A 19,291-nucleotide genomic window follows, 5' to 3' on the forward strand; every position below is an offset into this window, starting at 1 on the left:
TCCTATTGTTCTCTGAAACTGTGCCTCCATGCTTGCACCTTGCCTAGTCAAACTCTTTCAGCTCTGTCTGTCAACATCTACCTTTCCTTCTTGCTGGAAGCTTGCCTACATTCAACCTGTTCCTGAAAAGGGTGACCGTTCTAATCCCTCAAACTACTGTCCTATTGCTTTAATTTCCTGCCTATCTGAAGTTTTTGAATCTATCCTCAACAGGAAGATTCTTAAACATCTACCTCTTCACAACCTTCTATCTGATCGCCAGTATGGGTTCTGTCAAGGCCGCTCTACTGGTGATCTGGCTTTCCTTACTGAGTCTTGGTCATCCTCTTTTAGAGATTTTGGTGAAACTTTTGCTGTTGCCTTGGACATATCAAAAGCTTTTGATAGAATCAGGCTGAAAGCTTTGATTTCCAGACTGCCCTCCTACGGCTTCTATCCTTCTCTCTGTAACTTCATCTCAAGTTTCCTTTCTGACCGTTCTATTGCTGCTGTGGTAGACGGTCACTGTTCTTCTCCTAAATCTATTAACAGTGGTGTTCCTCAGGGTTCTGTCCTGTCACCCACTCTCTTCTTATTATTCATTAATGATCTTCTAAACCAAACTTCTTGTCCTATCCACTCCTATGCTGATGATACCACCCTGCACTTTTCCTTGCCTTTTCATAGATGTCCAACCCTTCAGGAAGTAAACATTTCACGCAGGGAAGCCACAGAATGCTTGCCTTCTGATCTTTCTAAAATTTCTGATTAGGGCAGAGCAAACTTGGTATTGTTCAATGCCTCAAAAACTCAGTTCCTCCATCTATCAACTTGACACAACCTTCCAGACAACTATCCCCTCTTCTTTAGTGACACTCAACTGTCCTCCTCTTCTACACTGAACATCCTTGGTCTGTCCTTTACTTATAATCTGAACTGGAAACTTCACATCTCATCTCTAGCTAAAACAGCTTCTATGAAGTTAGGCGTTCTGAGATGTCTCTGCGAGTTTTTCTCACCCCCCGAGCTGCTAACTTTTTACAAGGGCCTTATCCGTCCATGTATGGAGTATGCTTCACATGTCTGGGGGGGGCTTCCACTTATGCTGCTCTTCTAGACAGGGTGGAATCAAAAGCTTTTCGTCTCATCAACTCCTCTCCTCTAACTGACTGTCTTCAGCTTCTCTCTCACTGCCGCAGTGTTGCATCTCTAGTTGTCTTCTACTACTATTTTCATGCTAACTGCTCTTCTGATCATGCTAACTGCATGCCTCCCCTCCTCCCATGGCCTCACTGCACAAGACTTTCTTTTTTCTCTCACCCATATTCTGTCCATCTCTCCAACGCAAGAGTTAACCAGTATTCTCAATCATTCATCCCTATCTCTGGTAAACTCTGGAACTCCCTGCCCGCTTCTATATTTCCACCTTCTTTTAACTTGAATTCCTTCAAGAGGGAGGTTTCAAGACACTTATCCTTCAATTTTTGACTACCGCTTTGGATCTTTTTATGGGACTGGCATTTCAGTGGGCATTTTTTTTATTGGATTTTTATTGCCCTTGGCCAGTGTCCCTCCTACATAAAAAAAAAAAAAAAAAAATCAGCAGTTGACATGGATAATACATAATATTATTGAAAGCTCCCTAATTGAAAGCAGAGTCCCAATTGAATGGAAGAGAGCCAACATAGTGCCAATCTACAAAGGCGGTAGTAAAGAGGAGCCCTTAAACTATAGACCTGTCTCTAACAAGTGTGGTGTGCAAAATGTGTGAAAGATTGGTGAAGGATAAATGGATGCAGTACCTAGAAGGAAATGAAGTGATAATAATGCAACAATTTGGATTTAGGAGAGGGAGATTGTGTGTTACAAACTTGCTGAGTTTTTATTCTAGAGTGGTGGATATAATGCAAGAAAGAGATGGATGGGCTGATTGTGTTTATTTGGACCTGAAGAAGGCCTTTGATAAAGTGCCACACAGGAAATTGTTGTGGAAGTTGAAGCATAATGGTGGGCTAAGGGGGGGCCTGCTGAGATGGATGGAAAATTTCTTGACAGAGAAATGAGAACAGTGGTAAAAGATCAAAAATCATCATGGAGGGAAGTCATAAGTGGAGTACCCCAAGGCTCAGTACTTGCACCAATCATGTTTGCAGTCTATATGAATGATATGACGGAGAGTGTGAACAGCTACATGAGCCTTTTTGCGGATGATGCAAAGTTGCTGAAGAAAGTGAGAGTGCAGAGGACTGTGGAATGTTACAAGAAGACCTGAACAAGATATCGGAGTGGAGTTATAGATGGAAAATGGAATTTAATTTAAAGAAGTGTAAGGCAATAGAATTTGGAAAAAGTACAAGAAGAGTAAAAGGAAATTATGTGTTGAATGGTGTAAGGCTGAGTGGAGCAGAAGAGGAAAAGGATCTCGGTGTTACAGTGACTGGGAACCTGACCCAGGAGAGACACATTAGCAAAATTACAGGAAAACCTATAACTTGTTGAGAAGAATAAGGCAAGCTTTTGCATATATGGATGAAGAGATGGTCAGGAAGATGATCGTGTTGCTGATAAGACCTAGACTAGAATATGCAGCAGTAGTGTAGTCGCCATACAAGAAAAAGGATATAAGGAAGTTGGAGAGAGTTCAGAGAGCAGCTACGAAGATGGTACTGAGTATCAGGGACTTGACATCTGAAGAGACTGGAAAGGCTACATCTACCAACGTTTGAAAAGAGGAGAGAAAGGGGAGTCTTGATTGCGATATATAAAGCATATGAGGGAGTAGAGGAGGTGGACTGGAGCGACTTAATGGTCTGGGATACACGGGACATTAGAAGACATGGGAAGAGGCTGAAGAGGAGTGCTTGTAGAAGAGACGTCAAAAAGTATAGTTTCCCACATAGAAGTATTGATGTATGGAACAGTCTGGATGAGGAGATAGTAAATGCAGAAAGTATACATGGATTCAAGGCTAAGTTGGATATCAAAAGATATGGAGATGGGACAGCACGAGCATACCTCTTTTCCCATAAAGCACAACTAGGTAAATACACACACACACACACACACACACACACACACACACACACACACACACACACAGAGAGAGAGAGAGAGAGAGAGAGAGAGAGAGAGAGAGAGAGAGAGAGAGAGAGAGAGAGAGAGAGAGAGAGAGAGAGAGAGAGAGAGAGAGAGAGAGAGAGAGAGAGAGAGAGAGCACATACACATGGTTTTAGATGTGATGGTAGTACTGCACAGCCACAGCACTGCTTCACACCAGATGTGAGGACAAAATACACACTAAGGGATTTTGGTGAAACTTTTGCTGTTGCCTCAGACATATCAAAAGCTTTTGATAGAGTCTGGCACAAAGCTTTGATTTCCAAACTACCCTCCTACAGCTTCTATCCTTCCCTCAGTAACTTCATCATGAGTCTGTATTCTCTTTTTTTTTTTTTTTAACTATTCTGTCTGATATGTCAATGGGAACTGGCATTAAGTGGGTCTTTCTTTTTATTAAAAATTTTTGTTGCTCTTGGCCAGTAGCCCTCTTATATAAAACACACACACACACTACAATTTTTTCCAGTATCTTAGCATAGTTCCTTGTCCCATTTCTGTATTGTTCTTTCCTGTGCAACACTGTTTCCTCCTGTAGTTCTATTTCTGTTGTCACATGATCACTTCTCTCCATTGGACTCAGACAATGTATATTCAGTCTACTTTATGGGGTTTTTGTAAACACTAAGTCTTCTCCTCTGCAACATGTAGCTTTGTTCACCCACTGTCTCACTGTATTCACCATCATGGTATGCATAAGTTCTTCACTCTGTGCCCCAACATTTTCTTTCACTTCCATCTTCTCCCGGTTAATTCCTTTAGTGTTGAAGTCGTCTACTGAGCACTTTGTTACTTTTCCTTATCATTTCCTCTATGCTATTTCTTGTTTCTAGCTGCATAGTTTTATATCTATTGGTCTCTCATGTTTTTGGTGGTATGTACGTCACAATAACTTTCCTTTTTTCACTTCCTTTGGTCTTAATCACAACACTCAAAGTTTCCGCCAATCCATCACCATATTTCACTTCCTCAACGACAATATCCTCTTTTACAAATATTATCACTTCTCCTCCTTCCTTTCCTTTTCTGTCCCTTCTCCTTTGTGTGTGTGTGTGTGTGTGTGTGTGTGTGTGTGTGTGTGTGTGTGTGTGTTCTCTCACCTCCAGTCCTCTCTTACTTTTTCACACTCTTTTCCTCTCCCTCCTCACTCTCTAACCTTTTCTTATGGTGGTGGAGAGACATATCATTAGATATCATTAGAAATAAAAAATAAATAAATAAATAAAAAATTCTAGTTGCAATTATTTAAATTGAGAAAAAGGAAGAAAAAGTTGGTAAATTTAACAATGTGCTGATTATTGTCTTACCAGTAAGAAGAAACCACAAGAATTTCTCTTAGACTTAACTGAAAATAAAACAAAAGTTATTGGATTGCTAGTGTTTATGTGAAGTACTTAAATTAACAAAAATTAGACATTTCCTGGTGGGAAATTTCTTGGATTCATGAGAGAGCACTTGTGTAATTCTATACAAATCATAACAGTCCAGAGATGGAAGGAAACAGAACTTTCTGTGCTACCTTTGAGGTTCTGGTCTGGCAGCTCTGGAAGGTCAGTTATGGTCACAGCCATAAAATATTGTAAATGGCCTCATCATTCTAAGTATTTTTAGTACATATGATAAATGTACGCCTCTTAAGCTACTGATATTACTGTTGGTGCAGTTTTTATTGCTACTGTTGTTGTTGCTGTTGCTGTTGTTGTTGTTGTTGTTGTTGCTGCTGCTGTTGTTGCTGTTGTTGCTGTTGTTGCTGCTGTTGTTGCTGTTGCTGCTGCTGCTGCTGTTGCTGTGGCTGCTGTGTGAGTTTGGCAAGAGCAGCCAATTTCTGCTGCACATGTAGTTGTGTGAGACTGCTTAATGAGTTGGTCTTCTGCAGGGCCAACTGGAGCTGCCACAGGGAGAGAGAAAGAGAATGAAAACTTGAAGGTTAAGTAACATGCATTGAAACATTTTGATAACAAATTTCTTTGGGATAAGTCCAAGTCAGCATATTACATTAACAAATTTGCTATGTCTGACAGTCTTTACAGTGAAGTCTTTTAGTGAACACAGTTTTTTTATTTAAATTTTTATTTATTTATTTTTTTATAAAGTGACTCATTCAGTAATACATCATGCAGTCAATACTGATGATTACTGGATGATGTAAAACAAAATGGGATAAGTTAAAGGGAAGTTTATTCTTCACTGTTTCTTTTTTTAGTATGTAGGTGAAAGAAGTGATGATACTAAGGCAACACTTCCTCCACCTTGACCTATCCACCCCAGTGTGTGATGACTCATTTGCATCTTCATCTTTACTTCTCTGCCATCAGTGACGAAGAGCACTCATTAGCTTTCCTGGGCACAACATCCTTCATTACTTCTTTATAACTAACAGTTACTATTATCAGATATGTTCAAGGGAAAGATTGCTAGCACCAGACCATTTTTTTTCATTTTTTTCAGGCCACCTTTGAGCTTGGCAGCAAGTCTTGTGTTGCCAGGATACAGGTAGATGAGGGCATTCAGACCTCTCTACTCTCTTATGGCCACTATTAGGAGCTGGCCATAATTTCACCTGATTTTTCCAAGCCAATCCTTCACATTACATACATCAAAAGGTGTGTTGAGCTGCCCCTTACTCCTACAACATTCCCCTCAGCTGCAGAAGTATTTTTTTTTTTACAAGTTTAGTGATGTCCTAGGCCCACTTTTTTAAATGTTGGTGTTAGTAAATCCCAACAGCAAACCCCCACATCATATCTCGTCTTAATAACATTGCAAGTGCATTTTTTAAACAAGGAAGGAGACATGACATGGTGTTAGGATAACCCAGCACCAACAGCACTCTTCACACAGCTTGATAGCTCTAGAAGAGTCTCATGTGCCCACCAGAGCAATCAGCTGATCAATGTTTTACAGTTTTACTGCCTGAACAGTTTACAATGAACAGTGCATTTGCATATATATATATATATATATATATATATATATATATATATATATATATATATATATATATATATATATATATATATATATATATATATATATATATATATATATATATATATATATATATATATATATATATATATATATATATATATATATATATATAATTAATGTATTTATTTATAACTTTTCTATTTGTATTTATTATGACCTCTTCATCTTGTGCTGTTGCTAGTTGGGGTTGTACATTCTCTAGTAGTTGGAGTGTACACAAGCAGATGAGAGCTGCTCCTCAGAGAGGCATGTGAATGGATTTTGCTGATCTCTGGGAACAACTCTGGGAAGTTGCACCTCCTCAGCTTGATCCATAAGATCAAGGAGTTCTAGATATACTGCAAATGTCTGCAATGGAATATGAGTTTTCAAAACTAAACTAGAGATGTTTCTTTGCTGCCAACTACAATAGTTAAATTGGAATCAGGCTATGGAGCCTTGTGTTTGTGGTTACAAGATTAATTGACGAGAGTATCAAAATCAATCTAGAAATAGTAGTGGTAGTATTCTGGAGTCCTTTCCAACCATTATTATTGGTTGTTTTAGTTGCATTCTTTCAAAGACACATTTTAAATAGACATAAAACATGGGGGATGGAATGCCACCTCCCCTGTAACACCCCAAAAAAACTGTTCAAATGTGTCTGCAAAAGAGTGGAATTAAAACAATCAGTAATAATGGCAGAATATTACCACAGTGGCTTCATATTGAAACTGGTGAGGTGTATGTACGTACCAGCTAATAATAACCAACATAGTAATGGCCATAAGAGAGTAGAGGGGTCTGAATGCCCTCATCTACCTGTATCCTTGCAACACAAGACTTGTTGCTAAGCTCTAAGGTGGCCTGAAAAATCTGTAATTATCTGTCAGCAGTGAGCATAGTCATGGGAGATGGGGACTGTAAACTGCTCCTTGGAATCTGTAGCATTTCTTGGAGCCTTGTACTGATTATGGCAACATCTACACATGTGTCAAGTAGTAACTAGAGTCTGGAAGTTGTCTTGTTGTGAGAGAGATGTACAGTGACAGCTTTAGGAGACCTGTTAGTGGAGGAAGGCAGTAGACACCTGCCAAAATAATAATTACTCCCAGTGAGGTCTAAAGCACTGTTCAGGGGGTACTGTGAACTTATCATTAAACCCAGCTTTGACACTCACTGAATGTTTCCCTTTGTGTCTCACAACTCAAGGGGGCAGTCACAGCCTGTCCTCTAAAGACAACTCTCTTCCTCCACACAAAACTACAAGCACCTAATAACACACACACCCTTCACTCAAAAATCTTAAAATCATCATGGCGACTCCTACACCAGCCTCAGAGTCCCCATCTGGGGAGGGGACCATAAATGTCCTTTCTGTTGACGACCCTAAGTGTCTTGACACCCCCCTCAACATTTTCTTCTTTAACTTCTGCAACATTCATGGTCTAAGATCTAATTTTCAATCTGTAGAATACCACCTCTCCTCTTCTAAACCTCATCTTCTTTTCCTCACTGAAACTCAGGTGTCTAAGGCAACTGACAGTAGCCCCTTTTCTGTTCACTCCTACTGTCTCTATCCTCATTTTCGATCCAAAGCTGGATGCTGCATTTATGTGTGCAATGACTTAATCTGCTCTCATGCCCACACTCTTGAATCTTCCGAGTTTTCCACCATCTGGCTACAACTACATAGTCACTCTCAAATTGAATTTATCTGTGCTGTATACCTTTTACCTAACTCCTCTGACTATAAGAAATTCTTTGACTACTTAACTTCCAAAGTGGAGCACATTCTAACCCTCTTCCCTTTTACAGAGATCTCCATTCTTGCAGACTTCAATGTTCATCAGAAGCTTTGGCTTTCCTCTCCCTTCACTGACCATCCTGGTGAACTAGCCTTCAACTTTGCTATCCTCTACGACCTAGAGCAATTGGTGCAACACCCTACTCGTATTCCTGACCGTCTTGGAGATACGCCCGACATTCTTGACCTTTTCCTGACCTCTAATCCTTCTGCTTATTCTGTCACCCTTTCTTCTCTGTTGGGCTCCTCCGATCACAATCTCATATCTGTATCTTGTCCTATCACTCCAATCCCTCTTCAGGATCCCCCTAAGCGAAGGTGCCTCTGGCATTTTGCCTCTGCTAATTGGGGGGACCTGAAGAGGTATTTTGCTGATTTTCCTTGGAATGATTACTACTTCTGTGTCAGAGACCCGTCTTTGTGTGCTGAGCCCATAACAGAGGTGACAGTGTCTGGCATGGAGGCGTACATTCTTCACTCTTTTTCTTGTCCTAAACCTTCTAAACCTTGGTTTAACACAGCTTGTTCTCGTGCTATACATGATAGCGAGGTGGCCCACAAAAGGTACTTAAGCCTTCTATCACCAGAATCTCATGCACTTTACATTTCTGCCTGGAACCATGCCAAGTCTGTTCTCCAACTAGCCAAAAACTCCTTCATTAACAGAAAGTGTCAAAACCTTTCAAGATCTAACTCTCCTCGTGACTTCTGGCATCTAGCCAAAGATATCTCCAATAACTTTGCTTCTTCTTTCCCTCCTTTATTTCAACCAGATGGCACCACTGCTATCACATCTATTTTGAAAGCTGAACTCTTCGCTCAAACCTTTGCTAAAAACTCTACCTTGGATGATTCTGGGCTTGTTCTTCCCTCTCCTTCATCCTCTGACTACTTCATGCCACCTATTAAAATTCTTCGCAATGATGTTTTCCATGCCCTTGCTGGCCTAAACCCTCGGAAGGCTTATGGACCTAATGGGGTCCCTCCTATTTTTCTCCGAAACTGTGCCTCCGTGCTTGCACCTTGCCTAGTCAAACTCTTTCAGCTCTGTCTGTCAACATCTACCTTTTCTTCTTGCTGGAAGTTTGCCTACATTCAACCTGTTCCTAAAAAGAGTGACTGTTCTAATCCCTCAAACTACTGTCCTATTGCTTTAGTTTCCTGCCTATCTAAAGTTTTTGAATCTATCCTCAACAGGAAGATTCTGAAACATCTATCTCTTCACAACCTTCTATCTGATTGCCAGTATGGGTTCCGTCAAGGCCTCTCTACTGGTGATCTGGCTTTCCTTACTGAGTCTTGGTCATCCTCTTTTAGAGATTTTGGTGAAACTTTTGCTGTTGCCTTGGACATATCAAAAGCTTTTGATAGAATCAGGCTGAAAGCTTTGATTTTCAAACTACCCTCCTACGGCTTCTATCCTTCTCTCTGTAACTTCATCTCAAGTTTCCTTTTTGACCGTTCTATTGCTGCTGTGATAGACGGTCACTGTTCTTCTCCTAAATCTATTAACAGTGGTGTTCCTCAGGGTTCCTCAGTACCTCAAAAACTCAATTCTTCCATCTATCAACTTGACACAACCTTCCAGACAACTATCCCCTCTTCTTCAATGACACTCAACTGTCCCCCTCTTCTACACTGAACATCCTCGGTCTGTCTTTTACTTATAATCTGAACTGGAAACTTCACATCTCATCTCTAGCTAAAACAGCTTCTATGAAGTTAGGTGTTCTGAGATGTCTCTGCCAGTTTTTCTCACCCCCCCAGCTGCTAACTCTGTACAAGGGCCTTATCCGTCCATGTTTGGAGTATGCTTCACATGTCTGGGGGGGTTCCGCTCATACTGCTCTTCTAGACAGGGTGGAATCAAAAGCTTTTCGTCCCATCAACTCTCCTCTAACTGACTTGTCTTCAGCCTCTCTCTCATGGCCGCAATGTTGCATATCTAGCTGTCTTCTACCGCTATTTTCATCCTAACTGCTCTTCTGATCTTGCTAACTGCATGCCTCCCCTCCTCCCACGGCCTCGCTGCACAAGACTTTCTTCTTTCTCTCATCCCTATTCTGTCCATCCCTCTAATGCAAAAGTTAACCAGTATTCTCAATCATTCATCTCTTTCTCTGGTAAACTCTGGAACTTCCTGCCTGCCTGTATTTCCACCTTCCTATGACTTGAATTCCTTCAAGAGGGAGGTTTCAAGACACTTATTCATCAATTTTTGACTACTGGTTTGACCCTTTTATGGGACTGGCATTTCAGTGAGCATTTTTTTTATTGTATTTTTGTTGCCATTGGCCAGTGTCCTTCCTACATATTAAAAAAAAAAAAAAAAAAAAAAAATGGTGACAGTTGACGTTCCTCCTGCATGAAGAAGATGAAGCTCTACCAGAACCTGAAGGGCTGTTGTGATCCTTGCCCTTGGTTGTCCTGCAGCACTAATCACAGTGACCCATCTTGTGGCAGGTGTGGCAATGGACATTCTTGGCTGGACACATGGAGGTCTTGACCCAATGGCTCTTGGAGCTGCAGTTTTTGCATGTACTATGAGTAGCAAGGCACTTTCTAGGGTTATGTTGGTAGGAGCAAGATTGGCATGAAGGGGTAGAAGATGGGTGTGAAGCTTGAGCCATTGGTTCCTCCTGTAAGCAGAAACAGCATGTAGCTGACTCAGTGAGCCATGGATGGTAGAAGCAATGGTCCTGGCAGCAAAACACTTACAAAGAAGATCCTGCATTGAGGGAGATGAGGCATTGTACCAGTTCCTCATCCTTGACACCCACAAGTATCAACATCATCAGCTGTGTCTCAGGACATGGGACATCACTGGAACACAAGTCAATTTCCTTTGACAGGTTCTTGAATCTTATGTAAAAGTCACTGAAGGTCTCACCATCTGCTTGTTTACAACAGAGCAGTTCCTGACAGCAGAGAACTTCATTATAGAAACTCTTGTAGTGTACAAGTACTTGTAGGCTATCAAGGAACTTGTCCACAACGAAATGTGTATCAGGGGGAATGCCCAGTGTGTGCTCCAGTAGCCTCTGTATATCAAGGCAAATGGACATCTGTAGTTGGATAAGCTGCTTCTTGCAGGACATGTGCAAGGTTGATCATTGTTGAGAAGTCTTGCCACCTACAATGCCACTGACAGAACACCTGGAAGGAGGCATCAGCTTGTAAGGTGAGAGGACTAAGCACTATAGGTTTGCTTGTAGATCAGCTGTAGGCATAAAGTCACAGTAGGAAAAACAGCAAGTTAAACTGGTGGTGCAGACTGGTGAATAGTAGAAGTGGTTGATGCAGGAACAGGAGCCCTAGGAACTGACACTGTAGGCTGTACTCTATGGTCCATTAGTGTGGGTGCAGGTGTGGGCACAAGTGAGGCTTCCTCTGGTGAAGCAACTGAACTCTGTAATTGGAATCAACATCTAGATGAGGAACGTGAATCTGTCATTATCCTCTTTTCTGTGTTGGTCCTCTTGTATACAATGAAGTTTCTTTTCTCCTTGTTTCTCCTCATCTTGAATGTAGGATTCCTGGAGAAACTTCATGAGATGAAGGATGTCCCTGCTACTGCCTCAGGAAGGCAGCAGATGGGGGGGGAGGGTGAGAGCAGGTGGGAGTGAGTCAGACTCATCATGGAAACTTGTGAGTAAAGCAGCCTGGTCTTCTTCTATGCAGTATGGGACTTCCCCAGATTTAGCATGAGTGAGGGTGTGATCCACTGATTGTGCCTGAATAAGGTACAGGATTACCAGAGAACAAAAAAAATAAAAAAATGACAGATTTTACTATGAATGTTACAGTAAAGTCCCTGGGGCCTGGCAAGTGTATGTCTGTGTGGATGTATGTGTGTGCAGTCTGGCATAGGGTCCAGAAGAGTGGGAGAGGCTAGCAGGTGCCCAGTGCTGCTCTGGCTGTCATGGAAAGAAGGGGTATGCTGCTCGCTGTCTGACATAGCCGTAAGGACATGTCCCTGCTGGCATGTGTCAGGTAGACCACTGTGTGCAACACAACATAGGGGGTACACAACATTGCACAAGCACTGCAATGCACTTCACTGCACAAGCACTATATTTCCAGGGGCTACTGATATAAAATCTGGCAAATGTAGACAGGTTCACTGGTGGCTGGTATCTTTCAGGGCTCAGGGTGGGAAACTGGTGGGCTGCCATGTCCTCTCACCCTGTGATTGTAACTCTCTTTTATAACTAAAAACCTTTTTCAGCTGCTCATTGTGCCATGCTCTGTTTAGGTTCTTGAAAGAAATAGCAGGTCTTGGCTAGGAACTGTATTACTGGGAGAGCTGCATGCACCCAGAGGTAGTGGACAGAGATGACTTGATTCTTTTGACGTCACAGCATGTGTGATGTTGCTACATGATCTACATGCTCCATTGTCACATATACATAGAGCATTGTGTTTGTTCATGTGTATACTCATATATCCACACTTAGTTGTTCCCTTTTCAGACAATAGGCAGCCAACCTGTGAACCCCTTCCATTGTCAGCCAGTTGAGAAGTGTACAGCATCTATTGAGTGAAGTGTCCTTCACTCAATAGTGAAGGACCATGTTTGTTCTGGCCTTTCTACAAGCTAGAGCAAGAGTTGCCTTGATCTGATCCACTGACTCCATTTTTTTCAAGCTTCATACTTTATTTGTCTATTGTATCTTTCCCCTACCCTTTTGTTGCCTATGCAAGTCACTTGATTTCCTTTGATATTTCATAATTGTAAGTTTTTCAAAATATGAAGTGCTTTTATTTATTTATTTTTTCTCAACCTTCTTCCATGATTCTTCACTTCATCCTCCTTTTCTTTTCCATCCAACTGCTCTTTTTTTTTTTGTATTTCCCTGCAACACTACTTTCCATTGCCTTCATATGTTATATTTAAATCTGTGCCAAGATCATCCACCTTCCTTTCACTTCAGCAATTTATATGATCATCTTGATCCTTACTTAAGTATTGCTCAGGTACTAGGTTTTTTCTTTTTCTTTTAATGGCTCTCTAATGTAATCTTCACTAATTTGTTTGCCTGTCCATTATGCCTTCACCTTTTGTTTATAACTTCTCTCTCTCTCTCTCTCTCTCTCTCTCTCTCTCTCTCTCTCTCTCTCTCGCTCTCTCTCTCTCTCTATATATATATATATATATATATATATATATATATATATATATATATATATATATATATATATATATATATATATATATATATATATATATATATATATATATATATATATATATATATATATATATATATATATATATATAAACATGTATATTTATACAAATTTTATATCTGCTTTTTGTACACAGATACCTTGATGTAAAAGAGAGTTGTGTTCTGGAAACCTCTGATAAATGGAAAATATCACATGCATTGTAAGTCAAAAATACATCACTGTACATTATTCACTATACATTACACTCTTAATATCATATAGTAATATACTGTACAGTATTACAGTACTACACTTGTATCATATAGAGATGAAAATGTGAATAACTTATGGATGTCAATTTTTAGACAAAAGATTCTCAACTTGTATTAATGTGACATGCTTTTTTACAGTTTTGCACTACTACACAGACAAAGGAAGCTCTACTTACTTGCTGCTTGGCCTTGAGTGTGACCACAGACGGCTGGGAAGTAGCTGTGTGAGCTGAACCAATGGTAGCCTCTCCTCCCGACACCACAGTGCTGCCACCCTAAGATTGGGAAAAGTGCTAAATCCCACAACACTTTCATGTTTTACTTGCTGTCTTAATTTATAATCTATCTATATACCAGGCTGGTACTCCCACACAGAGTGATTCAGATAAAGCACCACATACAATGTTCATATTCTTTATCTACACTCTTAGCACCATCACCCCCTGGTGGGAAGAGATATCTACACTCTTAGCACCATCACCCCCTGGTGGAAAGAGACAGTCTTGTGGACCACTGTGCTACACACCAGTAGATTAAGTATAGTTCAGCTGGCCATGTACATCCATAGCAAGGCTTGACAGCATACACTGGTTTATCCCTGCCCGTTCAGAATGGGTCTGTTTCCTACCCGGCACCTATTTCAATCCTGAAACCACAGCAAAAGAAGGGTACTTCCTATAGGGTGCCCCTCACCCCAAATGGGTCTAAATGCCAATGGGTCCTACCAAGTGCAATCACACTCCCTCCCAGGAGTTAATAAGACTGTCATTTTCATCCACTCACCACTGTCACTCACCATTAACTTCTGCCATGCACAGTCACTTTTTTCTCATTCAGTGCTCTCTTTGCACAGTTCATCCACTCCAGGTGTGGCCTTCCTCTTAACCTTTCACCCTGCATATCTGACCTCATTATTCTCTCTCTACCAGTTTTCTGTCCTCCATTCTCTCCATATGTCCAAAACATCTTTTACACACACTGATCTGTCCATCCAACCAACTCTCAAAATACCAGTACTCCTTACCTCCTCATCTCTTATTCTATCCCTCCATGTTACTCCACACATACTCCTCAAACACTTCTTTTCCATTATATTTATTTGACCATTCTTCTCCACTACTCCCATATTCCAGGTTTCAGTACTATACAAAAAAGTGGGCACCACTTTCTTCACATAACCCTCTCTTTACACTTAAAGATCTTTGTCAGTCCACCAAGTAATTTTCCTGCTTCTTTCACTGTGCATTGTACCTCTGTTTCAACTCTTCTGTCCACTGTAACTTGATCTCGATTCAAAATACTTGAAACAGTTTATCTCTTCCTGCTGTTTTCCATTCATTCCTACATCCATCTTTTCATCACCTACCTTTCAAGCATTTCATTACTTTATTTTTATCAACATTCACTTACTCCTACAAACATGCCCAAACCTCTCTCCCAGTCTTTTCAATTTCCTCTCTGATTTAGCCAGCACAGCATCAGCAAATAGTAGCCGATTCAGATACCATAACCTTTTCTCCCCACTGATGAAACTCTGCCTCTGCCTAAAACCCTCACATTTACTTCCTTTAACATGTCAGAAACGTATTCCAAAAGGGTAATGGTTTAATGGTGATGGGCACTGTTGTCAATTTAAATTTAACAAACTAGCTTAATGAGTAGGTGAACCAGTAAGGATCTGGGACTGAACAGTTCCAAACTCCTAAACCCAAGCTTTTATGAGCCTGCACTGAATGTGGTGCAGGCAGTCACACTCTGGGGTCAGTCACAGTTACACACCAGTTATTACACAGAGAGGTCACTCCACACTCTCTCAGTCTTACTACTCTACAGGTGGGCATTCCACATAAAATTTCAGCTAATTACCTTGAATAGTCTCAGGCCTGTGTACTGATAGGTACTTGGCTCCAATAAGTTTGCCCTTCATGTAAAGTAAATTCCAGTACAGTAGGGTACACAACAATGAACATGATTCATTTCAATGTAGCATTCATTATGGCAGCTGAAGAACCTATAAGTAAAAAATAATTGGTTCCAGGGAACCAGAAAATATAAAAAATCTACAGTTTTCAAAAAAATATATCAAAATGACCACATTTGCTCTACTACATTTGAGATAACACAAGTATATACAGTAGCTTCCCAAGTTTCATGCCTGGTCCTAAATTCTTATCAACCTGAGTTTCGCACATTACCACCCTGAGTTTTGCATTGCTCGCGTGACCGCACCTTTACCTCCTGTCGGCATTATGGGTGTACACAGTAAACTTCCCGTAAGTTGGAGCTCTCTCTCTCTCTCTCTCTCTCTCTCTCTCTCTCTGAATGTAAGAACAATCCTAAGGATTGCTAAATAGAATAAGACTAACTGAGAATGAAAACTGAATTATGCATATGAGTGAGAAAGGATGAAGCAAAAATTACTAAATGAGAGAGAGAGAGAGAGAGAGAGAGAGAGAGAGAGAGAGAGAGAGAGAGAGAGAGAGAGAGAGAGAGAGAGAGAGAGAGAGAGAGAGAGAGAGAGAGAGAGAGAGAGAGAGAGAGAGAGAGAGATTTTACTCCCTGGTCCCTTATCTCTATAACAGGGAGGGGAGGTGACAGGGAAGGTTTGAGAGAAGACAAAAAGAATGGAGAGAAAAGAAAAAAAAGGGAGGAAAGGACAGGCGGTGGATAAGTGAGCAGCAGCTTGCACAGCCAGGGAGTTAGTCTTACAAGTTTTAGTTTGTTATTTTGATTAAATTTTTATTAAAATTGCAGTGCTCACACAAGTGGCGAGTTCGTTATGCCAGTTTTGGTTCGTTATTCTGATTAAATATTCATTAAAATTTCAGTGTGTTATTGCAGTTATACGTTATAACGACTGTTTATTGTGTACCCTACTGCACATAACCTGGGCTTGGCATCAATGCCTGTTGATATCAAGTTTCCATAAATACATCTATATTCATAATTTACTACTCTGTAAAAAATTACACTTGCTTTCTTTTGCGCTGACCTCATAACTGTACATATGTATGCCTATTTACTTGCTATTGATTCACTTGAGCCATTACCAAGGAACCAGATTGGTCATCATCTGGGAAAACCATATTGATGCTCAAACTTAGACTGGGATAAGTCAATAACACCATAAGCTGTTGGGTGATCATATGAGACACAAGATATTGAATATTCAAAATAAAGTCATGTTTCCTGGAGAGTTCATTGACTGTGTTTAGGAAAGACTACATAAAAAAAGAAAAAAAATCACCAATATATAATTTGTGAGTGTTTATCTAGTATCAGTTTCATACAATGAAGTCTCTTTTAAAGGGAAGCTGGAAACCTTTGTCATGTATGTGTATTTCAAATATTTTGGTTCTTATATTTATTTCACCGTCTTTTTATGTCAGCGCTACATGGAAACTATGGAACACTTCAGATTGCAAACTTTTGTATGTTTTTTGTTGCCTGATTTAAAATTTTCCAGCTACAGCAATAACAAAAGAAGTTGGTCTAGATCTTGCTTGGTGGTGCTGGAAGCCTGACGGAACTTGAGGAAACACTACATAAAATCAAACCGTTTAGGTTCTGATTTGATACTTCACAAAACAGCATTTTCTAGATAATAAACTCTTACTATTTCATTGTGTATATCTTGACATTCCAAATGTTTTGGTACTTAATCCTCCAGTTTGGAGATTAGTTAAATGTATTTTTAAATTACTGTATTTTTTATTTTATTTATTTATTTATTTTTTATTAGATAATTGCTAGGTGAAGTTAGGGAACCATGCATGTCAGTTTTAAGTTAGTGCATAAGAAACTTCAAGCAAGGAGATGTGTGTTGGAGTCCTGACCATTAAAGGCCAAGAATAATATTTTGGTGAAAACCATTTTGATAAGAGTTATTACATCATTTCAAAACTGACTGAACTTTATGAGAATTAACTAGTATTTATGCACAACTGTAACCAGCATATATGTGCAGCAATGCTTAGATATCAGTGATGTATGAAAACCTTGCATCTTGTTAACATGTGAGAAATATCCAGACACACCCATGGTACTCAGTAAGTCGTAGCCAGTGTAGCAAGGGCATGCAAAGGGAAAGGTAATGAATGTCAAGTAGAGGAGTAGTAAGACCCACCTGACCAGTCTGAAGAGCCACCTGCACTGTCTGCTGTGGTAGGGAGGTGGCTGAGGTCCCTGCACCTGCTGTTGCCCCTCCACTTGTCACATTACTACTGCCCCGAACAGAAGTAAACAGTTGTCCTCCTACGCCCTGAACCTAAGGTGTGAGGAAAAAAATATCACGTCTAATAATTATACAACCATAATTTTCATATGGATCAATATCCTTGAGCTGATAAACCATGTAATTATATGCACAAGCATGTCTTATTTCAGAATCTTTACATCAACAATATTTTTGCTTCAATGACTAATGCCTGCAAGCATCCATAAACTGGTCAAAATCTTTTCTTCTTCACTAGTTCAACATGACATCATTTTCCATTTTATAGTTTGTTATTTGGAGTTAAACTTAATTTTTCATCAGGCTCCATTCAAATATCCTATTTAGATCCCCTAATAATAATTCACTGCCTTTTGTTTTCACCTTATTAATATATTGGCATTATCTTCAAATAAACTTAAGTAGCTGTCTGTTCTCTCTATCATATCTAATATACACCAAGAACATAATTGGTGCCAGTACAGACCATATGGAACGCCACTCTTAACCTTGCTCCACAGTGACTACTGACCCTCAATCACTGTTCTCATCTGTCTGTCTTTAAGATAATCTACCATCCACTTGAGTAATTCGACAACAATATTTTGTCAAATGTCTTCTTTAAATAAAAATATACACACCAATCTACCATCCACTTTAGTAATTCCACAGCAATATTTTGTCAGGTGTCTTCTTTACATCAAAATATACACATCATAGCAATATTTTGTAGGATGCCTTGTCAAATGTGTTTTATAAATCTAAATATACAGTCTGCCCATCCATCCCTCAGGAGTATAGTGTCATTTACTCTCAAGTAGCAACTCAATAGGTTTGTTGTACTTCTGAATCCAAACTGACACTTAATAAAAGAATTTGTTCCTTATTAAAACTGCACCCATCTAATTTTAACTATTTTGTCTTTTTTATAACAACATTTGTTAGTGATACTGGCTTATTACTTAAAAATTCTTCCATGTCCTCTCCTTTGTAAACTGGGATGACATTTGCTCTTTTCCAGTGTGTATTTAGCTAGTTGTGGTTTACGGGAGGGGAGTAATCTCATAGTATCCCGTCTCTATGTCTATCCAATTTGGTCTTAAAAAAAGCATGGGAAGTTATGGCACTGACAACATCTTCACTGAGTTCATTCCATTTGTTCACATGTGTGTGTGTGTGTGTGTGTGTGTGTGTGTGTGTGTGTGTGTGTGTGTGTGTGTGTGTGTGTGTGTGTGTGTGTGTGTGTGTGTGTGTGTGTGTGTGTGTGTGTGTCATTCACCTACGGTCATCTACTGATCACCCAGCCAGCTGTTCCCCTACAGAAAGAGCTCAGAGCTCGTAGTGACTGATCTTTGGGTAGAAATGTGACTACTCACATTACATACTGGGGCAGTGAGGCCATAACCCCTTGGATTACATCCCGTACCTACTTTCTGCTAGGTGAACAGGGGCTGCACGTTAAGAGGCTCACCCATTAGCCTTGCTGTGCCTGGGACTCAAACTCAGGCCTTCTCTGTTGCGACCTGAGTGTGTTGACAACTACACTATGTGTGTGTGTGTGTGTGTGTGTGTGTGTGTGTGTGTGTGTGTGTGTGTGTGTGTGTGTGTGTGTGTGTATGTGTGTGTGTGTGTGTGTGTGTGTGTGTGTGTGTGTGTGTGTGTGTGTGTGTGTGTGTGTGTGTGTGTGTGTGTGTGTGCAGGAAAGATAAGACATTTCTTGGATCTGAATGGTTATCACTCCATGGGGTGACACAAAAATTC

The 19,291-nt window shown here is 40.2% G+C and overlaps 1 protein-coding gene across 1 annotated transcript in view; it reads right to left on the bottom strand.

Moving 5' to 3' along the window:
* Positions 1 to 4,465: 4,465 nt before the first annotated feature.
* LOC135092551 (uncharacterized) overlaps positions 4,466 to 19,291 on the bottom strand; it is a 148,994-nt gene continuing 134,168 nt past the window's right edge. Inside the window, exons 28-30 of the mRNA XM_063991167.1 lie at positions 17,444 to 17,584; positions 13,494 to 13,592; positions 4,466 to 4,984 (exon numbers count right to left, since the gene is read on the bottom strand). Coding sequence (XP_063847237.1) covers positions 4,769 to 4,984; positions 13,494 to 13,592; positions 17,444 to 17,584 — 456 coding nt within the window. The 3' untranslated portion in view covers positions 4,466 to 4,768. The remainder of the gene's footprint in view (positions 4,985 to 13,493; positions 13,593 to 17,443; positions 17,585 to 19,291) is intronic.

The sequence above is a fragment of the Scylla paramamosain genome, chromosome 40, assembly GCF_035594125.1.
Source record: "Scylla paramamosain isolate STU-SP2022 chromosome 40, ASM3559412v1, whole genome shotgun sequence".
In the NCBI taxonomy this organism is placed as follows: Eukaryota; Metazoa; Arthropoda; class Malacostraca; order Decapoda; family Portunidae; genus Scylla; species Scylla paramamosain.